The sequence below is a fragment of the Meriones unguiculatus genome, chromosome 19, assembly GCF_030254825.1.
Source record: "Meriones unguiculatus strain TT.TT164.6M chromosome 19, Bangor_MerUng_6.1, whole genome shotgun sequence".
NCBI lineage: Eukaryota > Metazoa > Chordata > Mammalia > Rodentia > Muridae > Meriones > Meriones unguiculatus.
Window position 1 is genome coordinate 64,117,500 of NC_083366.1, and position 27,230 is coordinate 64,144,729.

General features: G+C 51.5%; 1 protein-coding gene across 2 annotated transcripts; it reads right to left on the reverse strand.

Annotated features, from left to right (window-relative positions):
- Positions 1-1,480: 1,480 nt before the first annotated feature.
- Card19 (caspase recruitment domain family member 19) lies at positions 1,481-12,552 on the reverse strand. 2 transcript variants are annotated; one of them, XM_021638191.2, is made up of 6 exons: positions 12,398-12,552; positions 6,347-6,489; positions 3,745-3,898; positions 2,511-2,570; positions 2,285-2,356; positions 1,481-1,765 (listed from the first exon to the last, which is right to left on the reverse strand). In XM_021638191.2, exons 1-6 carry the CDS (start codon positions 12,402-12,404, stop codon positions 1,650-1,652), a joined length of 552 nt encoding a protein of 183 aa, XP_021493866.1. In that variant the 5' UTR covers positions 12,405-12,552; the 3' UTR covers positions 1,481-1,649. The 2 variants fall into 2 exon arrangements, with proteins under 2 accessions (XP_021493866.1, XP_021493867.1); XM_021638192.2 differs by lacking the exon at positions 2,511-2,570.
- Between the last annotated feature and the right edge of the window lie 14,678 nt (positions 12,553-27,230).

Here is a 27,230-nt window from a genome sequence, read left to right on the forward strand (position 1 = left end):
GTTGGCTGCTGACTTCCCTCAGAGAAGGGAGGGTCATTGTACCCTGCTCTGAGTATACAGCCACCCCTCCCTATCAGATATATGCAATCCTGCCTAAATGCTTGTGGTCACAGGATCTAGGAGTTGAGTACATGCGTGGGGAAGGAAGCACCATCTCTGTGTCCACGGGGGAGCCATGCCTGCTTGCTGCTGACCTTCCGGTGCAGCTGACATAATGGCCCCTCCCCTCCTGCCCATCACTCCTCACCCAGAGGTGCATCCAAAGGCAGAGCACCCAGCTGTCAGCTTTGTGTGCTCACCCTCCTGGCATCCACAGGGACTTTTCTAGGACAGATCCTGAGACAGGATGGACATAATTCCTCAGTCAAAGGAACTAGACAGATGGAGACCCTGAATCTAGGATGCATGAACAGCTGGATAAGATCCCAGAGAGGTGTGTGAAGAACCAGTGGGGAGGATTTCAAATACATCATGATTTTTTTTTCCATCTCTAAAGATCTAGAAGGTTCTATGAACTGCTTGCTCTGTCTAGATGCCCTCCCACCTGGTCAGGGTGGCCCTTGCAGGTCAGTGGCAAGGACTGTGTTTCCTAGGATGTCGCACACAGCCTGGGCCTGGTCTCTGGCCACACCCAGCCCATCTATGGCCGCACTGACCCTGTCGCCACACTTGATATTGGATAGCAACTGGGTTCAAGGGCCCAGCTCCATTGGGACTTTACTTTCGAGGGCATGGTAGATGAACAGGGCATGGTGGAGGAGCTGAGACTTGGTGACAGGACAGTGACCACCAGGCAGAGGGCAGGGATCCAGGGAGGTGGGTAGGACTGCGAGTTTTCCTTAGCCACAGGAAGGAAATATGAGGACGAGGAGCTGAGCTCAGACCTAGCCTAACGCCCATCTCCCTTTTCCCCGTGGCTCACTTCCTTGAGGGGAAAGTGAGGATAAAGCTCCATGTCTTCTGAGGCTTTCAGGGGAACCAGTGTTTCTGAATGTTCCTGCTCCCGGACTCTTGTCACCTACTGCTGTCTCAACTACCAGTGGTGAGGCCTGGGATTCAGTCAGTAACAGGGAGGGACTGCCATTCTCCCCATATTGGCCTGTGGGCTAGATCGCAAGGCCAGCTGATGGGGGCACCGAGGACACCCAGAGAGGAAGAACCAGGAAGGCTAAGATGCAGCAAGGGAGGGGGTGTGGGAGCAAATGTGGTAAGGGGGTGGATGGTGTGAGGTGTGGTAAAGGGGACAGGGACTGTATGGCATATCTTGAGAAGATGATGGCTGTCTGAAGAAAGAGGGAATAGGACGGGTAGGGGTACCTGAAGGAGGTATGTCTCAGGGTCAAGGCTGGACTCAAAGCTTGGAGCACCAGGGCCAGTCCTGGGTGAGCAGCCATTGCTAAAACATTAGCTAATACACACACACATACACACACACACACACACACACACACACTCAAGAAGGGGACACAAGACAGGCAGAGGCAGTCAGAACATTTAATATTAAGCACCTTGTAGAGTGAAGGTGATGTGTTCTCGTAGAAATTATAAATAATGAAAAATAAGTATTTAGAAAAAAAAAAAGTACAGGCCCCGTGGCGGCCAGGGGATTCTTTGGTTAAGCAGCAGGGAAGGCCCAGGGTCTGGGTTCGTCAGAGCCCTCCGAGGTCATCTGCCAGGAAGGCCAGCAGGTAGCGGCTGACATGCCTGTCAATGATGACGGGTGAGAAGGCAAGGATTCGGCGCGTCCCGGGCAGCACTTTGGGGTCTGGAAGACAAAGGGGAGAAATGGCAATCCAAGGACCAGCCATGAAGGGGAAGTCCGTCCTGGATGCCTCTGAGGGGAAGCAGGCTGGACAATGGCTCTGCCCCTACCTCCTACACCCACATAGTCTTCGAATTTGGGTTCAAAGATCAGAGCCCATAAGCTCCTGCCTGGGTAACTCTTAGGCCTTCCTTGTACAAGGCTGTATAAGGCCACACCTGGCCCTATCCCCAAAGGCCTTCCCAGGTAACAAGCTCAGGCATCCCAGGACAGGGGAGGTAGAGCAGGTGAGGCTGGCTGCAAGCTTCAGGCCTCAATGGGGTTGGGCTTTTAAGGCCTGTAAGGTCTCCACACAGGTGGGGAGATCAAGTCTCAACAGGGGAGATAACCCCAAGATGACAGATGTGCCAGGGCTCTCCGATTTTCTACTCCGCTGGCTGTCTGCTACCCTGAGGAGCTAGCTGCCTGTCACTCTCCGATCCCCATCACAGGCTTAGGGGCTTGGGAGCAGCCTGGACTCACCTGGCGGGCAGCAGTAGAGGAGGAGGGCCAGGCCGGCTGCCAAGCCTAGGCCTGCCAGGAAGCTCATGGGTCCTGGGGAGAAAGGAGTGTGAGTGGCCTGTACCAGCTGGTGAGCACTATAGGGCCTGTCCCCTAACACAACACCCGATGTGGGGTGGAGAAGACCCCGGGACAGACAGAGCCCTGAGGGAAAAGGGAAAAAGAAAGGAGGTGGCGGGGCCGTTACCCCTGTCACTCAGCTCGCGGCTCTCCATGCCCCAGTCCAGCTCTCTGCAATCTGAGTTTTCTGGAAACAAAATTACAAAGCGTGGTTAGTGCAGGGCTGGGCTGGGGGTGGGGTTGTCCCCCAGGGAGACCCAAGGCATCCTCTGCCTCTCTGAGGGTGACGGGCCCACTCATATTTCTTCATGGTTACTGCACTGGGTACCCTGGGCAGGCCAAGTTGGTGATACAGTGACGTCAGCTCTCCAGAGAACACTGCATAAATTTGGGTTGCCTTTGGTCCAGTTTCTGTGACATCATAGGTGTGGAGAAGGCCAGTGTGTCGTGCTTGCCACAAATCATCAAGTGCAGGACAAATATCCACTCTCAAAAACCAGCTGCTGGCTGCCGTAGCAGGCGCTGCAGGCCAGAGCTTTCCCTTAGACTTCCCGGCAAGTTAGCAGGCAGATGACATCCGCGCCGGTCAGGCCCTGGGCCCAGGAACCTGCTCACTCAGTCCTCAATGTCCACCCTGTGTCATGTGAGGTCTGCGAGAGACCCCTCGAGTTCAGAGACACCAGCCCAGAGTCCCAGCTGCGCTCATGCTCACGGGCAGAGTCACCTCATCTTTCTGCCTGGAACAGCAGCGCCCCTCCCCAGGTCCCCAAGCAGAGAACCTTGGAGCTGAGCCGGCACACTGGCCCTGCTGTGAACAGCCAGGTCCCGGCAGCTCCAGTGACCCCTAGACCTTTGAGACCTACAGATCACCCAGCGCTTTGCCATCATGTCACCCTCACCTGCCACGAACACCTATACCCCAGGATGCTCTACAAGACCCCCGCATGAACAGACTGGAGGCTATAAAAGGTGCACACAGACGGGGTCTGCTGTGGGCTTGGTAACTCCCTGCTGAGATGGCCAAGGAGCAGCACAGGGATGTGAGAGTGAGGCTGCTATGAACTTGGAAATAAAGACACAGCCATAGCAAACAAGGGGAGGCAGACCGAATACACGGAAGCCACTGCTTCTGGGTGAAAACTGGCGTGGGGGAGGGGAACGTCAGGGAGAAGGAAAGAGGGAGGGACAGACTGGACCAGCCCGTGCTATGCTACCTGGGTGGTGTCTGAGGAGGGACGGGGGAGGGTAAGGGAAGGGGGAGAGGGCCAGTCTGGGCGGCTGCAGACTCTTGGCTGGTGCCCTACCCAGAGTGTGGAGTGTGCTAAGTAGGACGTGGGGGCGGGACTCGGGGCGGGACTTACGAGGAGTGTAGCGGCTGGGCAGGTGGCTGTGCAGGGGCTGGGCATGGATGTACAGTGCTCGGTAGAATTCCTGACAGTGCCGCTCCCCGCGCTGCTGTAGATGGCTCAGGAGGTCACAGAGCCGCACACGCAGCGACGCCTTGGGGTTCCGGAACTGGGGGCAGAAGAAAGGGGGGTAGGCTGGAGGGGTAGCTGCGAGGCGGGCGCTCGGTGCCACAGGCTTCATAACCCTCATGATGCCTCAGACCGCCCTCGCGGCACCCAACACTGGAGCAGTCTTGGGTAACGCCGGTGTCTCCAGTGCGACGGGCTGGGAGAGGTCATGAAGAAAGCAGGCTGCGGGGGACATCACCCTAAGCAATGAGACTTACTGTTGTTCTTCCTCACGGGGCCTCCCTGAGTCACTCCAACCCTCTGGGGCTGGTTTTGTAAAAAGCGAGTAATCTCACGCGGCGGGGTGGATACAGAGAACGAGTGGTGACATTCGTGGCAATTGCTATTAGTTTTCAGCTTGTAGGAACACTGAGTCTCGCATTTCAAAAGCCGGCTGAGAAAGAACAGTTCCTTCTGACGTGGTTGCGAAGGTCAGTGGACAGACCATTCGGCTCCGAGTCCAGAACCAGGAGGCTGTGGTCTGGTGCTGCCCCCTGGTGGCTACAGCTAAAAATCGACCAGCGCTAACAGGAGTCTGCAGGGCCTTTGAGAAGGGACCTCCCACTTTTGGGTGTAAACAACCGAAGCTCCAATGAGAAGAATTTGAGCCTGTCACTTTTAAAACTCAGTGTGTCTCACACAGTGTTGGAGTTGACAGCCAACCTGAGCTGACCCGCTTTTGTCACGCCCAACTTTGCCTGCCTTGAGACGACCTCCCAGGAAGGGACTTGTCTGTGGTTGGCTACCCAGAAGGGGTGACCAGGACCTGGAATGGAGCCCCCAAAGGGGTCTAGTTGGTCTCTGGCACTCACTGTCCTGTCCAGTTCCTCCAGCCTTGGTGACACTGCCAGGGCCTTGTGCTGAAACTTGGGGAGGACCAGGCCCAATTCTCAGCCCTTGTCCCCAGAACCTGGGGCTTTTCAGGATCCCCATCTCGGGCCTGGACAGATTAGACAGAGTCAACCTTTGTGACACAAAGCCCAGAGACTGCATCTGAAATTCCATAGCCAGCAGAGCCATTATGGTGCCTGCCGCTGTGAGGCCTGGAGCCTGAGGCCTCGGTAGCCCATTCTATAAAATGGGGGTGTGGGTGAGTTCAGCCATTTGTAGGGTGTGGGTGAGAATCGGGGTGGTCCAGAAAGAGTGTGCTTGGCAGCTATTCACCTGGCTCCAGTGGGCCAGGCCACACCCCAGGCTCTGAGCCAAGTGGGGTATCTTGCCTGTTTCACAGATGGGGTGCTGAAGCCCCCAGTGGGGCCAGCCTCCCTCAAGCCTGCCTAGAAGGGCCGGCCAAGCTTGGCTGTGGCTGAGGTCAGCCTCCACTACCCACCTAACATAGGCATTTTGGCCTTACAAACAGAAGGAAGAATGAGGAGGAGGAAGTGGTGAGTCATCACTGACTTTGTGGTCCCAGGGTTACAGCGGGCCCAGAATTCTGGTGTGTGTGTGTGTGTGTGTGTGTGTGTGTGTGCGCATGCATGCATGCAAGTGTGTGTGCAAGTGGGGGATGCATGTGCGTGGGTGTGTGTGGGTGTGTGGAGGGGCCAGAGGCTGGTATCAGGGTGCCTTCCTCAATGGCTCTGCACCTTACTTTGTCAAGACAGAGTCTCACACTGAACCCAAAGTTCACCATTTTGGCTAAACTGTTTGGCTCTACCTTTCTCTATGTCTGCTGGGGCTATAGGTTCAGGGGTCTTAACTCATGTGCTCGTGTTCAAACAGAAAGCATTTCACCAGCCCAGCCAGAAGCCCAGCTCCAGGTCCATACTTTTGATCCCTCCTCCTTCAGCCCCTCTTCTAATCTTATGTTGTTACGTGTAATGGCTAATTTTATATCAACTTGACACAGGGTAGAGTCATCTGTGAGGAGGGAACCACAACAGAGAAAAAGCCTCCGTAAGATTAGGCTGTGGACAAGCTTGTCGGTCAGGAATGTGGGAGGGACCAGCCCATTGTGGGTGGAGCCATCCCTGGGCTGGTGATCCTAAGTTCTATAAGGAAGCAGGCTGAGCAAGCCGTGAGGAGCAAACCACTAAGCAGCACCAGCCCACAGCCTCTGCCTCAGCTGCTGCCTCCAGGTTCCTGCCCTGCTTGAGTTCCTGTCCTGACTTCCTTTGGTGACAGACTATGGATGTGGAAACATAAGCCAAATAAAACCTTCCCTCCCCAAACTGCTTTTGGTCATGGTGTTTTATCACAGCAATAGTGGCCCTAAGGAAGACGCCACGTATCACCGCCTGGAAATTCTGGAAGGGGCAAGCAGCCACAAGAGCATCTGAAGAGACCGAGGCATACAGATCGGATGATCTGAGACCACGTGGATCTGCCCAGGCCCAGGCGTGTCTGCTGTACCATTCCTGAGAAGACAACTCAGGGCCTGTGCCAATACTCTCAGCTCAGACAGGGGAGACGCCCGAGAGGCGCCCTGGTCCAGCTCACCCCTCAGCACCTTTTCTGCCTCCTTGTTGGTAAGGATTTGTGGGTAGTAACGGTTCAGCTGGAGGACGATCCTGTCCACTTGCTGCTCGCTCAGGCGACCCTGTCCTGTCAGGAAAGGTGTGTCCTGTACCAGCCGGTCACAGTAGGTCTGATCTGGAACACATGTGGATTGCATGGGGGTGAGCCAGCACAGCCTCAAGAGGGACCAAAGATGGCGCCCTTGGTGTCCGCCACAGGACGTCTGCTGGGAGGGCAGCAGTGTCTCTGGAGGGACTGAAAATTGCATCTGCAATTTCCAGGTTAGCCACAAGAAGACAGCCATAGAATACACACAAAATAAACAAGAGAACCAAAGTGTTGCCACAAAAGTTAGCTAAATACAAAGGAAATCAGTAAAGGTAAATACGAGGGCCGAAAAAGCTAAAAGATCTACAAAACACAAATAGTAAAGATAAACCTTTCTCTTCAACAATTTCTTTAAATGCAAATAGTTTAAATATGTACTCAAAAGGCAAAGATGGGCAGAATGGCCTTAAAAACATGATAAATCCAACTAAATCCTGATAAGCCACTCGCTGAAGAGCTAAAGACACAAACAGGCTGAAAGTGAAAGGAGGGAAAAAAGACATCCACTTAGCCACGTTCAACCTTCGGACATCTGAATATGGCGGCCCTCACCCACAAACATTACGGAACGGTCTCGTGCTTTGAGTAACTTTATGGTTTTGTGTTGGGCTACATTCACAGCTGTCTTCAGTCACATCTAGCCACAGGTGGCCCACAGGTGGCAAGCTGGACACACTTGGCTGTATTAGTAATAGACTAAATAGACTTTAAGTCAAAACTGCTACAAGAGAGTAAAACAAAACAACATGAGTCAATGAAAGGTTAATTCGTCAGGAATATGTGGCAACTATAAACACACTGAGAATCAGAGCCCCCCTGGTGGAGATGGGGGGGCAGCTCTATCATATTTAGAGACTCTAACGCATCCTCTTTTTTTGTTGTTGTTGTTGTTTTTCAAAACAGCGTTCATTTCTCTGTGTAGCCTTGGTTGTCCTAGACTCACTTTGTAGACCCAGCTGGCCTCAAACTCAGAGAGACTGGACTGCCTCTGCCACCCTGAGTGCTGGGATTACAGGCGTGTGGCACACGCCTGGCAAATACACCACTTTAAACAACGGGGACCAGACAACCAGCTAAAAGACCAATAAGGAAATGGAAGACTTGAACAATACTGTAAACTGTGCCTGAAAGTCACACACAAAGCACACTGCCCATACTCTAGCACAAAACAAGCAGATCCTGGGCCACACGGTAAGTCCTAATACATTTAAAATCACTGAAAAACAAAGGCTCTTTTCCCATCATGCGACACAAAACTAGATGTCAATACCACCAGGGTTCACAGGCCTGTGGGGATTAAACTAACAGGTCAAAATGAAACCACGGAACACACTGGAAACCTTGCGACAAAAACCTAGAGCCCTAGAGCCCACTCGACAGGGAGTCTAGCTGAACTAGTGAACTCTAGGGACCCTGGCTCAAAAGTGAAGATGGAGACAGAGGAATTCCCAGGAGCTCATGGGCCATCTAGCTTGGCATACACAGCAGTGAACAATTGAAGAGAGACCCTGTCTCAAGAAAGATAGGAGGTAAAGACCTATACCCGAGGCTGTCCCCGACCTCTGTATGTGTGCTGTGGCATTTGCTGGTGTGAGCACACACACACACACACACACACACACACACCCCACAAGATGTGGGAGTAAGGATAAGCTAGGCAAAGAGAGAAGGACCCCAACCTCAAGGCCTGCTAGGGCAACTTAATGAGGCACTGGGTCAAAAGAAAAAAATCAAGATACAATCCAGTGGTGGATGCACAAGGTCCTGGGTTGAGTCTTCAGTATTGCAGAGGATAAATAAACAGGCAACATGAAATGGTGTAGAGGAGCCTTGAATACAAAGGACTAAGTGAAAGAGCTTTTCTGAAAAAGCCCCATAGGCTATGGCTCTAATTACACCACACTGCAGAAAAGGCAATACCAAGGAGACAAAAAAAATCAGTGGTTGCCAGGCACAGGGGGGTGGGGGGGGGAGGAGCGAGTAAGCAGGGCACAGGGGAGTTTTGGGCAGTGAAACTATTCTGTATGGTGGCATAAAGCATTTGTCAAAAGCCCACAGAATGTCCAACACGAGGAGGGATGTCAATGCAAGTTCTGGGCTTCAACAATAACAGCAATTTGGTAGAAAATGGTAATGATACCAGGAAGGAAAGGGGAGTCCATTTGCTCAATCTTCAGTCCACTGTCCCCCAAATAAAGCCAAGAGCCTAGCGGTATACACCTGTAGTCCTAGCTCCTGGAGAGGCTGAGGCAGCTGAGACAACAAAGACTTTGCCTCAAAATAAATGAAAAAAATAAGTCTGTTACGAAAACTTATTTGGAAAATTCTATTGTTGATGTTTATGGAAAAACTGGGGCAGGAGGCGGGAGTCATGGAAGCAGGGCAACCCTGATACACTACTCAAGGAGGAGAACAAGGGATCTTCCTAAGTCTCAGAGACCTCTGATGCTGATGCTTCTAGAGACCTCTAGATGCTGCTGCTAATGCTTACACAGGTGCAGGCGATCCTCAGAATGTATCCTTTAAAAGCAAGGGCAGCAGCTGGAGAGGTGGCTCAGGGGTTAAGAGCACACGCAGCTCTTGGGAGAAAACATGGTGGCTGGCATGGTTCTACAGCTCCAGTTTCAGGGCATCTATGACTTCTGACCTTCTTGGCACCAGACATACACAGAGTGCACATACATGCACTCATGCAAAATACTCGCAGACAGAAAATTAACACAAAAGCAAGCGTGTCTGCTTACAGCTGGACTAGATCTCTATAGGGCAGGTTGGGTTTTTACAGAACAGGGTCACCATGCTAGCAAAAGTGAGTCCTGTCCCTGGCGTCATCCTTGGGTATGGAATCAACAGGCTACCTTCCTCACATCTCCGTTCCCCTGCTACTTCCTCCTGGCTGGCCTGTCTTCTGCCTCCTGCACCCTCTCATCCCTGAAGGTGACTTTGTAGGGTCCTGCCCAACCCAGGTGGGCACAGCCTATCAGCATGCCCACCTTATGCCAGGAGCTTGGGGGTGTCTTGCGGGAGCTCAGAGTGTAACATTGGAGCTGCATTCACCAAGGCCCCCATAAACACACCCTTGGCCCTTGAATCTCTGAGAGCAGGGAGAGGGCTGTCCTGGTTGAAAGCCAGGGCTCCCCCGAGGCCCACAGCTTAGCTCATGAGCCGTGCCATCCCTGACCGAGACCATCAGCACCACCTCAGCATGGCGCTGGGGACTGGGAACACTGGCCCAGCCCCTGTCTATGTAGAAGACAGTCTTACCAACAGCCCAGGGGCACCCAGTGACTTGCCACATTGCCAGGTGCCTGTAGCATCTCACTAAAGAGTTCAGATGAACACTGACAACCCACGGGTCAGACGTTTTGTGGTTCTATTTATACCGACCTGTAACCTCCATCCCCCCACCAGCTCTGCAAACTGCCCCACTTGCGGAGAGGAAAAGGAAGGCACAGTGAGGTTACAAGACTGCCATCAGCCTGGAGGTAACCTAGCCACATGGGGGCTGCGTGCTGACACTCTGCTTCTCCTACGGATCGGTGTCAGTTCAGGGGCTGCTCTCTCCCAGGCAGAAGCAGAACCAGGCTGTCTGTCTCCACGCTTCACCACTGTGTATAGGGCTGCACACACAGTAGGCACTCACTTGTGGAATGAATGGACTTCAGTCCAAGGTGCAAAGGCGCGCTCTTCTGGTGGACAATGGCCAATGCCTCAGGGCGGCCTCCTCCCACCCAGAGTGCCGCTAGCCAAGATGGGCCTCTGCTGCCCACAAGCTATGAGTCATGGGAGCCCTGAGTCACCTGCCATGGGTGGCCCAGCCCAGGGCTGAGGCCAGCAGCTTCAGAGCAGTGTGCTTCCTGTGCTTCCTGTGGCTCTTGTAAGCTCTGCCACATAAGGCAGCCGCTGGGTATCACAGAGACTCAGGCAAGGCCCTGCCTGGATACCAGGCGCTGGTAAACAAGACCAGGAATGTCTTTATTAGATAAAGAAAGATGGATCACTCCGCAGGATCCATGAGCCTTTGCCTGTATGTTCCCTCCCTGCCAGCTGGTACCAGGAACATGGCCCTGACAACTCATCTTGAACTTCTGCAGCCCACACTAAGTCCCCATTCTGGTTCTTGGGACCCCGAAGCAGCTGATTGCACCTGCCCTTACTCTGCTCCCTAGAGTTGCAAAGCCTTCCGTCTGCAGCTCACAGCATAGAGTCAGGCCCCATGCAGCAGGCTGAGAAGACGTGACTGGTTCATGCCCAGCTTAATCAGCCCCTTCCAAGAATTCACCAGTCACTCTCCTGGGGTCCAGAACTTGGGAATCAACTCCCTTCTGAATCTCTTCCAGAAGCTCTTATTACAGCACTTAGTTGGACTAAGATCATTCATGCCATGGGACAGGACACTACCTATTCGATGGAAACACAACCTTCAGTGTTCTATAATCACCAACACATACATACATACATACTACATACACACACAGAGAGACAGAGGCAGCAAAGACTAATGTGGATGAAAGACCCCCAGCTAGCGCAGTAGGGCACTGTGCCAAAACAACACATCTGTGGCCTCAGGACTGCCCATCCAACCCTCGAAAGGCTCTTCAGACTCCATCTCCCACCACAAAAAGTAAGGGTGGTGAGGAGTATCAAAAAGCCAGCAAATAGATGGCAGAGAAAAAAAGAGTCAGGGCCTGCCTGTGTCCTCTCAGCTAAAAGGCCCCACCCCCACTGCCTCTTCTGGAGGTGGGATGCCTCACTCTCCACGGGCATCCTGTCTCTGCAATGCCTACACAGCCCAGACCTATACCCCACATCCTGATGAACTTACTGGAGGATCTGGGAAGCCAGAGGCAGGGCAGGGCCTAGGCATGGATGCGGTGGCAGGGCTTCCCTTCTCTCCTACCACTAGCCAGGAGGGTGGTCTGGGGGCACTTACCCAACCTGAGATTTTATCTCCCCATTCTTACACAGCGTGGTGCTATTCCTGTTTCCACACAGCCATTCTAAACAAGAGTGCACATTAGGGACTCGAGCAGAGGCCCACACACAGTACTCAGAAACTGCAGCCTCAAACAAGACGGGCCCAGAGGGATGACAAAGGGGGAGCTGGGGTCTCCTCTAGCCTGGGAGTCACCGGGTTGGAGCTCACGAAGTCTTATTTTTGTGCAACACCAATGCCGACTCAGGGGTACTTCTGGGACTACCCTGACTCTCTGGGACATCCCAGCTGACCTCTGCCACATGAAGTCTAAGAGCGAGCCTCCCAGAAACAGTGTGGCATCTGGAAGCCACATTTCCCCAGGCTCTCTGCTAGCCGAGAGCCCTCACTAACTCATCCTTACGGCATTCTTTCACAGGGAAAACTCAGCATAGCAATGTTACCGCTTCCCGCTAGGATCAGGAAAAAGTTGGTTGAGTCCCCAGAGCAGAGGGTGGGGCTGGGTTTACCAAGCCTGGAGAACAGGGATCCAGTTGTTGGCTCCGAATTCCCTAGACCCGTCTAGAGAGGTGTGGCTGGAGTCTCGAAGCACCCCCCCCCCCCAACCTCTCCCCAACAAGCGGGAAGCTCAGGCTTCTCTCTGGTACTACAAGCTGCCCGGGTTCGCAGCGCGGGTCCCGCCTCTGTGGGGATGGATGCACCCGCCGCCCTAGGGTCTCAGCAGACTGGCGGTGAGCACCTTTTCCCTCTCGCCCTTCCATCCCGCCCTGAGACTCCGCCCCGCTCCGCAGGTGCAGCGCACCGGGTGGGCGCTCACCTGCCGCTCTGCCTCCCAGACCCGCGACGGCCCCCACTCCGCACCCGGGACCCCTGGCGCCCCGGGACAGCCTCGCAGAGCCCGGGACACCCCGCCACCGCACGCCGCTACGCCCGCGTCGCGGGCGCCAGCTGACGCCAAGGTCGACTAGGCTCCCGTCGCCCAACTGGCCCTGCGCCCACCTGTCATGGCGGAGGACACGGTGCCGCCCCGCTGTCCTCGGCTGTCCGCCGCCCGGTCCGACGGCTCCGGTGACCGCCGCCCGCAGACCGGGCCCCAAGACCCGCCTCTTCCCTATAGGTCCCGCCCAGCGACCGCAACTACGTCTCCAGCCCCAGGCCCCGCCCTGCCATCGACCACGCCCCCTCTCCGTACGGCGTCCTGGGAGAGCGCCCCAGGCTCTAAACAACTTTCCTTACTCTAAACCACGCCCCTCGCCGAACCCCACCCCCTGGCTTAGGCGGCGCCGGGAAACTCTACACCACGTGGCCCAGGGAGCCCCGCCCCTGAGGAGGTTTAGCAGTAGCGATGTCTGGAGTCCCGGCCCAGCCAGCTTTAGAGACCTAGCCGTGGAGTGCCCGGGTCCCTGTCCCGACCAGAGAACTGAAGCCCGGCTCCCCGCTCAAAGCTCACACCACGCACAGTCTCTCCAATAGCTTTTGGGGTCCGCGCCCCTTCGTTTATGCCCTGCCCCTCCTCCGGGCTCCGTGCCTGCTGTTTGCTGAGGCTCGGAGGTAGTAGGTGTGTGTGCGCGGCTCAGTTTTCCGCAGCTGCGCCCTGGCCACCCCACCCTCTCGTCCTGGATGAAGAAACCGAGTCTTAAAAGAGACCAGAATTACCCAAGGTCACATAGGAGGTCAGGCCTGGAGAAAAAAAATAAAAGGCTGGTGGGCGTTCACTGGCACCCAAGGATCACCAAAGTCGACCGGGCCTCCACAGTGACGAATTGAGACTTAACAGCGAGCTAGGTGGGTCCTAAGCCTATCAAGTCCTCCCGCTGACAAAATGGGCTAAGTGCCTGGCGTTGCAGCCTAATTAGGGAAGTCATTTAGTGTGATTGAGCCCCTGTTTCCCTCATTATAAAATGTGTGGCCTCGGGCCCATCTTTCCATCTCGAGGCTTGTTTCCCTTCGGTTGTAGTAGGCCTGGCCCTTCCAGCTCTGAGGCCCTCCACAGGAAGCCCCCCAGCTAGGAAGGAGGTCTGTGGGGTTGGGGAAGGCAGGCCGCTTAGCCAGCAATGGTGGCAGGCACCAGATTTTGCCTGTCTCTGCTGATGCCGCTACTGCTTTAGAGCTGTAACTTGAGATACTGGAACCAGACCAGAGCCAAGACCAGGAATGGGGGGCCCCCAGGTCGGGGTGCACTCCCGGACAGTTCAGACATCCCCTGGGTCCCTGAGCCCTTCATGTCTGTCTCAGTTCTCCACAGTGCTGCAGCCTCTCCTCAAGGGGGTGGGAGGCTGGAATGGCGTCCTGGAGATTGGCTTGCAAGGTCACTTAGAACTCCCAACTCTTGGACTCGCTGGCTGTGATCAATACACTCCAGCCTCTTGCTAAACACTACGGAAAGCAAGGTTTGCTCAGGTTTCCCACAGGCCAGGCAGATGGAGAGACAGCAGGCAGCCGCTCAGCACCAGTCTGTGCAGGCAGAGAGACAGACCTTGTTCCAGGGCCGGGGATAATGTACAACTGAGCCACACATGTGCCTGGGTAAGTCTGGGCTAGATTCAGGGGCTACCTCTTACAGGAGCCCCCCACAGACCCCATTTGGACCATTCTGAAGGGCCTCCGGAGTACAGCTTGACCCCGATTGTGGGGTGAGACTGAGGGCCCCCTGTACCACCCATTTTTAGGCACCGCTTCCCAGGCTCATCATCAGGAAGGCCAGCATTCCACTTTTATGTCTCCTGCACCCGAGGACCTTACTTGGTCCCATGAGGAAAAACGAGGTCTGGAGCAAGTCCCGCACCCCAGGTCTAGCAGCCTGATGTGGACCCCCAAAGGCAGGCTACTTGCTCCTTGGCACTCCAGAGTTTGTACAACATTTGGTCCAAGGACCCCACCCCAGATCTACATCCTAGACCATTCAGGAGCATCCCGCCCCTTGCAGGACCAGGAGTCTATGACAGGACAGCTAAAGGGACATAAGAGGCTACAAACCACACTGATGCAGACCGGGCATCTACAAGAGGCACACGGTACTCTAGGGTCTAGGGATAGGCCCTGGGTGCTCCCTCCTCTTCTCAAGGGTAGGGAAGGTGAGGGTGAACACAGGCTGCTGCTTCCCTGCTGGAAGGAGCTGTTTACTTAAGATGTTTGGGTGTGGAATATTCAGATATCTTAAGTAAGATCAAATATCTCGAAGGTTGTGCAGACTTCTAGAGTGCCAGCTGGCGTTGCCCTCACCTCCTCCAAAGCAGCTGGAAGCCCTTTTCCTTAGATGCACTCAAAGGCAGCCAGCTGGTCCGAAGTCACAGCCTGAGACCAGACTCAGGAGCGTTGTAGTAGAGAGAAAGCACAAAAGCTAGGCTCAGAAGATAACTCGGCTCTATTCTGAATACAGTAAGAACAGTGTGGGGTTTACAGCCATGGAGCCGGTAGTGATGGCCTTGCAGATACAAAGTTGAGAGACCCCAAGAGGCCAGGGGCTGTGGTGGTGGAGTGCTTGCTTGCCTGGCATCCTGGAAGCCCTGGGTCAGAGCTCCAACTCCAAATAAACCCAGTGTGGCAGTGCACACCTGCAGTCCCAGTACTCAGAGGCAGAGGCAGGTAGGTCAGAAGTTCAAAGCCATCCTTCGCTACACTGGTTAGGGTTAGCCTGGGATAGAGCAGACTCTCAAAAAAATAAAAGAAAAAGAAAGGCGACTTCTAGAGTACTGGGATTGGCCACATAGGATTGGTCAGCCCGTCCCACAGCATGAAGACCCGAGTTCAGATCCAGAGCATCCGTATACAGATCTGTAATGTGAATTCATACACCCATGCACACGTTGTACAGACACCAACATGCTCACACACGAACATGCGAAGTGTAAGGGAGACTCTGGCTAACCCGACTTCGAGGGTTTGAGTTTCACAGCTCAGACTCATCCAGTTTAATCCATACTGTGAGGTGTGGCCAGGCTGGACTGCCGGGTGATTAAGGCTCTGCCCTCTCAGATGGATTCACCCGTCTGTGAGCTAACGGATTAGGGGATTAGTGCCCTGTGGGCAATGGCTTTGCAGTGAAGGAAAGCTTGCTGCCTCTCACTACGTCCTCCACTGAGCCTCCCGGTAGGGAGACCCTTGCAGGTGGGGAGATGCTGGGGCCATGTGCCAGACATGGACTCCAGCTATCCTGTCTGTGGTATACAGTTACATCAAGAGAAAGTGAGCTGGGACAGTGACCTGCCGCATTCTTGCTGAGGGCGGGCGGGGGTGATCAGACAGCACGGTGGGGGGGATGAGGCACTGCATTGTATGGGTACTACACTGACTTTTCAGGGATGTTAGCTCAATCTAAATTTAACAAGGATGCATAGCTGGGCTAGGAGCCCGACTGAATTTTGGTCAAGCCAAGAATCATTGTCAAGATCTCGTCCTGACAGTCCCACTGTTTTCACCACGGCAAGGATCAGAGGATAAGCATGATCCCGGAACCCAGGAAGCTGAGGCAGGAAGAGCATGGGTCGGAGGGCAGTCTGGTCTATGAGAGCGAGAAATGCATTCTCTTTAGGGCAATCTGTACTAGAAAGGTGAGGTGTGTCCCTGATTTTCACCAGCCTAGTCCCCTCCTTGTACCTAACCTGTCCTTTCTTCATGTGTCAGCTCTCCCTGCCAGATACACCACATACCCAGCCCATTCAGACCTCTATGCTCACCGTCTCTCGTTTCCATCCCAGATGATGGCAGCTACCTCCTCACCCTTGCCCCACAGCTAACTCAACATGGCAGCCACAGGAGCGGTGGCCATAAGGTGGACTGTCCCCTGGGGTTCATAGTCTCCCTGTTCCTTCAGTGGCTACCTGTCTTCTCCAGGCCTTTATGTGTCTGTGCCCTTGCTACTCCTCTCAGCTCCCCTCTGGGGATCAGGAACTGGGGGAAGTGGTGACAGAGCCCATGAAGAATCCCGGAAATCGGACTCTGAAGGCCAGACTCAAAGGTGCAGATCTAACTTTCTTGTCCAGTGTAAAGGCCTTTAAAGGACTGAAAGGCCAATCAAACCATCCCATGCAGCCTCAAGCACTAGTAACAATCAATCAGATTGGTGCAACTATAAGGAAAAGTGGGAGATGGGGGTGGGGTCAAGGTCACCTTAGGAGACATCCATAAAGAAGGGGAAAGCAGTCACCACCCTAGCCTGGGATCCGCTCTGAGACTTCACTAACGTGCAGTTGTCCCTGGTGAGTCAACACCACCACTCGCAGCTCCACTGGGAGTCGTAGGAGTCGTAGTGACGCTTTACTCGCCATTCCCCACAGACCTCCAAAAGGCTTGCCTCGCCATTCCCCACGTCTGCGCCTCCTTCTCATGAGCCTCTTCCCGGTCTTCACTGGACATCCTCCCTACCTTGGGCTTGGTCTCAGCCCTGATGTCACCACCTCGGTGACCTCTGAGGCCATCTCACATGTCACTGTGCTCCCAGCTCCAGAGCACTGTCACTCCTGAGGATGATTCCCTATTGGCCACCCTATGTGCTGTAACATACACACCACATGGCGAGCGTGCAAGTGGTGGTCATTTAATGAATGTATATGAATAATACCACTTACAGCTGAGGCGAGGGGCAGAAAGGCAAGATAATGTGTGACAGGTTGTTGGGTCTTGAGGCTGAAGCTGGACAAAGTGTCCCCAAGCTAGAGGTAGGGTATATGATCCTCACGTATGGGAGGCCTGTGTGTAAAATTATGGGTTTTCTATGTGCACTCTTCCTCCCAAACAATGACACTGAGACCATCATATTTATGAATAATAGCTTTAGGCACTATAGCTAGGCAGATTCCCTACTAGCTCAATCTAAATTAATCTGACCAATCCTGACACTGGCCTACTGTCCAGTCATGTGGCCCTTTATCTACCATCTTAGTCTTGCCCTGGAGCACCTGCTCCATCCATGTCCTCATGGTGACTCCCTCATAGCAAGGCTCTCCCTGCTCTTCATCTGGGAAGCCCTCCCTGGGATCAGAAGTCCTTCCTTGTCCCTTTCCAGCCCAGCTATTGGCTGTTCAGCTCTTTATTAACCAATCAAAAAAAAAAAAAAGTGATGGAGAACAATTATTACAAAACACTGAGAAAGGAGATGCTTTGTAGAAATGCCAATGCCAGTGTCGGACTGCGACCAGATCTCTGGGTACAGAAATCAGCAGTTGAATACACAGTGCACAGAACAACCTCCAACACCTGCTGGCTGAAGCCCAGCATGACTGTATGAAGAGGCAATCGTGGATGATGAGGGGCCTTCATGCTCAGCAGAAGATAGGGCATCCTGCGCATTCTCATGTGAGCAGAGGATATCACCTATCCATTTATCTATTAATTTTTTCCATAAAAATCTCCTAAATGCTCAAGTCAGAACCAGAACACAAGGAAGACCACCCACCCCGCCCCCAAATGGGAGGTCAAGGACACACATCTGTGTAGGTGCTATGAAGAACAGGCTCCACCAAGCCTCGTGGTGTGGCCATAATAGTGTTTAGCTTCCTTCGGTGAAACCAGATGGTCCGTGTGACACATGCATAGCTTGGGGCATAGTGTGTGACTTCTCCAGCTTGGGTAGTTTGGGGGTGTACTGTTAGCAGAAGCAGCTGCAGCTGTAAGGTTTTAAAGAAGCCCTTGGGTCTCCAGCACCAGCTCTGGTGAGAGCCACCAGGGACCTTCAGATGACATTACCTAGCCAGCTGACAATCGACTGTAACATGAAATCTTGAGCCAGAAGTGCTCAGCGCAGCCCGAACTCCTGATCCCCACTGTTAGGTCCAAAGTGAATTCCAATTCCCCAAACTCCAAGAGGCATCGCAGGGTAAAGCGTGAAGTTTAAAGTTTGGTGTTTTTTCTCTAACCCAGCTAGCCTGCAAATAAACCAGACAGAGTCTTTAGTTTTATTCAACAAGTTTCTATGCTCAATAACTGAGCAATGTTAGTCTATACTAATCCTCTAAGCTAACCTAGCTACCTCCCAGCCGAAATCCCCAAGATACTTCCAGTTTATGGCTTTGTCTGTTCCAGCTGTTTCTCGTCCTCCCTCCTAGACCTCACCTCATGGCTGAATCTCCTTTACCCCTTCCCTTGCTAAAAATGGAAGTCTGGCCCTATTCTCTCTTCTACTCAGTTATTGGCTGATCAGATTTATTGACAAATCAGAGAATACATGGGGAGCAATGTTTACACAAACTTTAGGCAGGAGGTTCTTAGAATAAGCATTCCAGTGCCATACCCAGATACGGGGGCAGAGAAATCAGCCTTTGAATAACACAAGGATAATATTTACACAGTGCACAATAACATTATACTAATACCAGTGAGTTCAGCCTGGATTATAAAAGGATTTCTGGTGCTCAGATAAAAGCCAACATTCCTCAGGAACTTGCAAAACGGGTTCCCATCTACCAAAAGGAGCCATTTCCCTTACCTCTGGTAGAAGAGACATATACTCTATGCAGGGAGAATTTTGGAATTTTGGTTTCTTTTTAAAAACACAGAAACATCATAAGAATATGTTTTTGTTTTAATTTGGGGGGGGCTGCTTCAAAGCAGCTGACTGTGATTTGCCTCATGCTCTGGCAGAGGCATGGTTTTGCAGATAGTTTGTGTAATTGTGTGACATTTGGAATAATTCTGGGGACTTTTTAGAGGGTATATAAATACTAGGGCCCCAAGAGTTAGGGTGAGTTGTTGTTTGGTTGTTGGTTGCTGTTGGTTGTGGCTTATTAATTAGTTGTGTGCAAAAAAAGAAATGAAGAAGAAATTAGATGTCCTGTTTCTGCTGGCTTCTGCTCTTCACCATATTCAACTCCAAATTTCAGAGTTTGCCTCTTCAGCTGCTTCTTCCCTCCACTTTCTCTTTCCTGGTGTCACCTTAGAGTTGCTTGTTTGGTCTCTTGTGTGGATCAGGAACTGGGGAAAGTGGGGTGAATGGCGACAGAGCCCATGCAGAATCCCAGAAATCAGACTCTGGAGACCAGACTCAAAGGTGCAGATCTAACTTTCTTGTCCAGTGTAAAGGCCTTTAAAGGACTGAAAGGCCAATCAGACCATCTCACAGCAGCCTCAAGCACCAGTACCAATCAGTCAGGTTGGTGCAACTATAAGGAAAAGTGGGGGATGGGGGGCAAGGTCACCTTAGGAGAGTTCTGTGAAGAAGGGGGAAGCAGTCACCGCCCTAGCCTTGGAGCTGCTCTGAGACTTCACTAGTGTGAAGTCAACATTGTGTGCAGTGGATCAGGATCTTTTGAGGAGTCATAGGAGTCGTTGATGCTTCACTGGACGTTCCCTATGGGCCTCCAAAAGCCTTATTCCCCGGCGGGCTCTGTCAGCTTCCAGAGGCTGCTGTTGTTACAGCAATTCCCCTGGCGCTTCAGGAAGCTCCTTTCATCTTACTGAGCATCCATCATAAGGAAAAGGATGCCTCTCCTTTGTGATTGGGACATTTCTTTCTGACAGATCTCTTGGTCTGCTTGGGGATGCTCCAGATTGGAATTCTTATCACTAGGACACTTGCTCTTTCTTCTCTCCCCTATCCTCCCCACGTGTTCTCAGTTCACTCCTGGAACTTGCTCGGTCTCTCTTGTCACCCTCATTCTGTTCTCAGCTCCGTCCTGGAACCATGTCTCTAACCATGGCTAACCGCTTGTTTCTCTTTGCCTCCCCTACCCCCACCCTGGAGCTGCCTGCTCCATCTCTGTCCCTTTCCTTGGCTACCTGGAGCCTGCTCTTTAAATCCTGCCTGTACATCAGGCAGCTTCATTATGCTCTCTCTACTAAGTCTCTAGGATGTTGGAATCCTCCCTCTGGTAGAGTTCCTGTTCGTGACCCTTCTCCCTAAGCCTCACCTGCTGAAGTGATGTTTTTGTCAACTGTGTAAAGATTGTCCTTGTACTAAACAAATGCTGATTTCAGTACCCAGGGAGTTGAGGATTTTGGATGGATTTCGGTATTGTTAAGCAGCGCCTGTCTGAATGTTTTGCGAACATTGTTCTCCCTCTCCTTCTGATTGGTTAAATAAAGAGCTGAACAGCCAATAGCTGAGGCGAGAGAGGGAGGCACATTCAGGGACTCTGGGAAGGAATCTCAGGCACAGCAGTCTGACATGGCAGCCTGACACAGAGGTACCAGCAGCAGGACTAGAAACTGCCCAGCTATAGTGCCATAAGCATACAATAAATATAAAAGACCTCCTGTCATCACTCCATCTGCTGGTGGTCTCAAAGAAAATCCCGTTTTACTCTCCCACCTCCTCTTCACTCTTCTAAAAGATGTCTTCTTTCCTGCTTGGTTCGCTCTCAATGATTCCTGTCTCTAACCATGAGCTTTTCCCATTCAGAATGGTCCTCACCTGCCTTCTCTATTCCTCATAGGACTCAGAGATTCCATTAAGCCTTGCTGTCCTGCTGCAAATGGCTTGGCCTCACTACAGCTCAATGGCCAAAGATGGCACACAGATTTCCACATTCTCACGAATTGTAGCAACTTCTGCAAAAATAAATGATACCAAAGTTTCATATTTCTATATTTCTAAACTCTCTCTCTACATATATATGATTGTTAAATTCAGTTCTAAAAAGATTCAAATGCCTTTAAGGTATGGGTAGCCTTAAAATTTTGTTTTATGTTGTTTTATTCTATAAAAAAGATGGCTCTGGAGCTGAGTTATGGCCTCCCCCTCTCTCCAGACCCAAGCATACTTGTTTGAAAGTTTCCTGTAGAATCTCTATCCTAGGTCAGGTGGGTGACAGGGAGAACAAAACAGAACAGCCCAGGAAAAGACAGTATGTATTTAAAATAGCTAAAAAGGGAACTATTCCTAACAGGGATCATAGTTACTTATCTCCTTTTCTTGGTTTTGTCTAACTCTCTAAATACATCTCTCTTATAGCTGTTCAACTTTTGCTAAAGTATAAACTTTATCTCAAGTTTTGTATGACTATTGTGTAAATTCTCTTTAATATCAGGATTTGCAAATTAATTGTATGTGGATTAAAAAAATCGGTATCAAAAAAAGCCAACTTAAAACTTGCAATAAAAAGTGTTGATAATTTTAAAATATAGACTGAAAAGCGCTTCCCATGGTGCTGAAAACATTTGTCATATACAAGCTATATACATATATATATATATATATATATTAAAATCCCTGTAAGCTTCAGGGATTCATGAATTGAATCCACCTGTCACAGGTCAAACTGAGTCCAGATAAATACTCCTGTCAATCAACAGCTTACGCTTTCCCACCTACTGACTATCCCTAAGGGTGGTCTCTTTCCCTGATCTTGGGACCCTTTTCCGTACACCCAAAATAAAATTTTCCCCTACTCTCCTTAACTTCACCTTCAATCCCTAGTGTATCAGCTAATGGACACCATCCAGGAATCAACTGTGGCCTGAAACCTGCTCCAAAGTGGCCTGCAACATGCCAGCTCCCAGTGTGAACTGACTAGCCCTAGATTTGATGAAAGCCTATGTAATCCAGTCCAGCCAGTGAGATTGCTCCCTGGCTCTTCAGGCTGGGTCAGGGAACCAGATGCTTCTGACAAATTCTCCCCCCTCCTTGGCCTGAATTCCTCCCCTCCCTGCATTTGACTGTCTTTCCAGCCTTCCTGGGCCCTAAAAATGATGTCCTAATTTCAGCTGAGTAGTTACAAAAGAGATCACATTGTTCCTTTTCTTTCTTTCCTTTAATTTTTCAAGACAGGGTTTCTCTGTTCAGTCCTGGCTGTCCTGGACTCACTTTGTAGAACAGGCTGGCTTTGAACTCAGAGATCCACTTGCCTCTGCCTCTCCAAGTACTGGGATTACCGGCATGTGCTACTGTGCCTGGCTACATTGCTCCTTTTCATTAACAAAAGGCTAAGATGTTAGGTCCAAAGGAAACTCCGATTCCCCAGACTCCAAAAGGCAGTCCAACGAGCTGTGCCTGGACTGTAGGAGGATTTCTGGCAGAGGAACTTGGGAAGCTGGTTCCCAACCACCAAAGGGAGTCATTTCCCTTGCCTCTGGCGGAGGAACGTAGGCCTCTGGTGCCAACTGGCATATCAAAGCTCCTGTTGGCCTCCAGGCTCCCTCAGTATCACAAGTACCTTTTACACAAACTCCATGCCCTCCGTACTCATGTCTTACCCTCCTCCAGCTCACAGGTTCCCTCCCTGCAGCTACTCATTCTCCTGCTGTTTCTCACTTCGTGAGCTCTGTCTCTGTCTCTCTCTGCCTGCTCAACTTCTGCTTCTTCTGTTTTTTTCTATTCTCTCTCCCCTGCTTTTCTCATTCTCCCCTCTCTCAGATAGCCCTGACCAGGTTGTCTGTTGGTTGTGTTCAATCTACTTCTTTCTCTGCCCTGGACTCCCAGATGCCTCTAGCTGTTCTTTCTCTCGTATCTACAATCAAAGCCTCCTTCCCTTTAACTATCCCATAGAGTGGTCATGTCACCAGCTTATACACCCACAAGCCAGTAGAGATGGTGATGGTGAGTCTTGTCTCGTGTGTGTATGCAAAGATGGTGCTGAGGCTCAAACACTGGGCCTTGTGCAGACCCGTTGGGCAGCCAGAGTACAGAGCTGGCTGAAGTGAGGAGGCTATAGGATAACTGGGGAAGGGTTCTATGATATATACAGGACCCAAGGGCCCTTCTGTATTTGTGAGACAGCCAGTGCAGCTGGAGTGAATGGACCAGCAATAGCAGTGATGTCAGGACTCACTGGCAGATCACGTAAGGGCGTGCAGGCCGGGAAGTTTTGAATTTGAAGTTTGAGGGACATGGTCTTGGAGTTAGGGTAGTCTGATGGTGATCTGCTCTTGATTATCAACACTCTGGAAAAACGAAAAAATGGAAAGCCAAGTCTCAAAGAAAGATGGCCATGCCAGGGTGCACGGCAGCATCACATACGGTAACAGAGGCTGAGGCCATGCACAGGTTGGCCAGTGGGTGAAAGACGCAGCAGAATGTGGCTCATCCAAATGGTGGGCTATTCGTCAGCCCTTTAAGGAAGCAGAGAGCTGAGGATGTGGCTTGTTACGATGTCTGCCTAGAGAGACTCTGGTTTTGATCTCTAGCAATAAACTGGATAGGGGAGTGTGTGTCATTCAGTACAGCACTTAGAATTAAAGACAGGAAGAACAGGTGTTCAGGGTTATCTTCAATTCATGGCTACCTGGGCTCCAGGAAACACAGTCTCAAAAAGAAGACTGTGATGTCAGAGCTGGGCTGTGTTGGTGCACAAGTGAGGTACAACCTGGCACTTTGCAGACCGAAGCAGGACCCTCTCTTGAGTACACAACCGGAGGCCGCCCTGGCCAAGGCAGTAAGACCCCTGTCTCACAAACTAACCATCAAACTATAGAGTCCCTGGTGACTTGTGACGAGCATCTCAGCTTTTTGGGAAACTGAGGCAGGAATAGTTGAATATAAGACTAGCCAACCACTTAGTGAAACAATGTCTCCAACAGAAAAGTAAAATGAGGCTGGGACCAGAGGACTGGCTCAGCAGTTACAGTAGGTGCTGCTCTCTCGGAGGACCTGGATTCAGTTCCTGGCAGCCACATGGTCTACAACTGTCTGTAAGTTCAACTCCAGGGAGGTCCAGCGCCCTCTTCTGATCTCTGTGGGCACCAGAACACATACTGTATACTCAAATACATGTAGACAAAACACTCATACACATAAAAAATAACTAAATTTAAAAAATTAGGCGCCAAATTGTAGAGTCCCAGCCTCTGCAGTCTTGAGTATCACCAGGGGTCAGGGACCAGAACTTAGCAGAACCCAGAGCCTTTTGCTGCTCATCCAAACCCTGGTTTGTAGTGATAATTTTGGAATTTTTGGTTTCTTTAACAGCACAGAAATATAAGAATGTTTCCGTTTTAGTCCCAGGTGTGGGGACATGCCGCTGCTTTGCAGCAGCTCACAACGGAATACCTCGTGCTCTAGTAGAAGCCTGGTTTTGCCAGCTGCAGATGCTTTCTGCGGCTGTGTGATGTTTGGAATTCTGGGGACTCTTCAGACGGTACGTAAACTAGGGCCCTGGGAGCTGTGGCGGGTTGCTGGTTGCTGCTGGTTGCCCTTAGCAGCCGTTTGTTAAGTAGCTGTAACCCAAACAGAAACAGGAAACTAGACATCCTGACACTGAAGATCAAATTTGCCCCAAGGAGCTCGACGTCCCTAATTAGCAGGAAGTATTCTAATGGTAAGGCTGACCTCTAACTTTACTCTGAGATCTGTTTCCTTTCCTCTCTATTCTTTTTGTCTCGGTATCTAGTGTCGAAAGGGTTGAAAGAACCCACAAAGTAGCAAAACCCCAGCTACGTTGGTTGGTGGACTAAAGTTCTAAGAAAAGCTGAGCTGTTTCTGACCAGTTCCCAAATCCATCGCAGCAAATCCGACCTGACCTGGAGCTGAGGCCACAGGACCCTCAAAACACTGCTTTCCAGTCACCAAAGCTGGGAGAGTTATTCTGAGCCTGCCAGCCTATGTGCCACAGGCCTTGACTTCTGACCCTGGCAGTCTGCAGAACAGGAGGGCAGCAGGACAAAGGTGTCCGCAGATGTGACCCCAAGAATGTAAAGCACCCAGTGACTCCTAGCGTTTTATATATGTTTACATATAAACATACATACGTCGCTTCTATCGGGTGGATGGTTATGATTTATGTAAGAAAATGTAACCATGGTCTCAGCAGGCAAGGGACATGCAGGTCTAAGGACAGCTGCCCCAGCTTCCTCTTACCCACTTCTTCAGGCCCTCCCTCATGGCTCCAACATGTTTTTCATAGCTCCAGGAAGAACGCAGGACACAGTTAACTCTTCCCAATGTATAGAGACCAGCCATATCCCAAATTGTGGGAGGCTCTAAGTGTGTATAATTTTTTTAAATTGTGTGTGTGTGCCAGGCAGTGATGGTGCATGCCTTTAACCCAGCAACTTGGGAGGCAGAGGCCAGCTTGGTCTACAGAGCGAGTTCCAGGGCAGCCATGGCTACACACAGAGACCCTGTCTTGAAAATCAAACCAAGCCAAAACAAACAAAAAGAGTGAATACTGCTCTTAGAGAGGATCCATGGGGGGGGCTCATTTCAGCTTCATGGAATGTGTACATATTCACTGTCCCTTTTTTCTGATTTTTCAAGACAGGGTTTCTCTGTGTAGCCCTGGCTGCCCTGGAACTTGCTCCGTAGACCAGGCTAGCCTGGAGCTCACAGAGATCCACCTGCCTCTACCTCCCCCGTGCCGGGATTAAAGGCGTGCTCCACCACTGCCCACCTGCAGTATCACTGAGCCATCTCTCCAGCCCCCTTCTGAGGGATAGATGGGACACCCATGTGCTATGGTGTGTGCATAAAGGTCAGAAAGGGACCTGCAGGAGTTGGTTCCTCTTTCCACCATGTGGGTCCTGAAGATTGAACTTAGATCACCAGGCCTGGTGGCAAACACCCTTATCCACTGGAAAAATCTCACTGGCATGGCGGGTATATTCCTAACTGGCCAAGACAATAAGAAACTGGGAGTTATAGCTACAGCGAACTCAAAATTGATCATAAACAGTGCAAATACCAGAGGCATCTCTAAGCAGGTACACGCTGTGTGCGTGCATATAGAGCTTGCTGGACAAATCATTCCCTTCAGGGTGAGGCCCGAGGCCAGCGAGCAAGTTAGGGTCTGTTTTTGTCTTTCACTTACAATATTGTTTGAGACAGTCTTACCATGTAGATCAAGCCATGATCCTCCTGCCTCTGCCTTGTGGTTAATGCCAGGATTCTAAGAGTGGGCCACCTTACCAGCTGGAGTCAGCTTTTTGTTTTCCAGGGTCTTTCTACATAGCCCTGGCCATTCTGGAACCCAATTACATAGACCACACTGGTCTCAAACTCAGAGAGCCTCCTGCCTCTGCCTCCTGAGTGCTGGGATTAAAGGAGTGTGCCACCACATCCAGCAGGGCCAGCTTTTATAAAACGGATTTGACAAGTTGCTGGCTTCGGTGGTTTTAACTTGGGAGAGTGAACTCTCAACCGTGAGATGCTGCAATGGCTCCCGCTGAGCTGTGATGGGTTTTAGGCTTCTCAGTTTGCGATGGAGGGGGGGTGTCTTGGTACGTAGTCCAGGCTAGCCTCTAACTCCCAGCGCCTAAGTGATTCTTCTGCCTCAGCCTCCTGAGTGGCTAGGGCTATGGCTGCAAACCCACAGATGTGATGGTTTGAAGACAGGCCTGCCACCCCATGGCAGTGAAGCCAACTGAGGATGGAGCTTCCTGACGAATAGGATATGGAAGGAGGGGCAGAGTGACTTTCAAGACAGAAGGCAAACACCTCACCTTGGAAATCAGCTATAAGGAAACTGGGGAACACTCCCTCTACAGCTTCAGAAGGTCACCACTGACTGCCAGCAGCAAACACCGACCTGTGAGTCATTCAACATGACTCCCACATAGCCAGCAGCTCGCCAGTCATGACAACTCTAGTAAAATTTTCAACAAGTTCAGAGCTACCGGGAGGGGCAACTGGGACAGTAGTTTTTACCTAAAGTTATTTATAATTTATTTAGACAGGGCACCTCCTGTGTAGCTCACGCTGGGCTTGTGGTTGAAGATGTAATTCAGATCCTCCTCCTTCCACTCCCTGAGCGCTTGGGTTGTAGGTGCAAGCTACTGTGCCTAGTTTGTGTGGCACTGGGGGGCTGAAGCAATGTTCTGATGCTAACAAGCATCCTGCCAATTGAACTGCACCCCAACCCCCCTGAGTTTTTATACAAAGAAAACACATTTATTTTCCTCACCTGCAATTTACAGATAAAGTTCTGAGGGTCTCTGCTTCCACACAGCACGTCCATGCCCCAGAAGA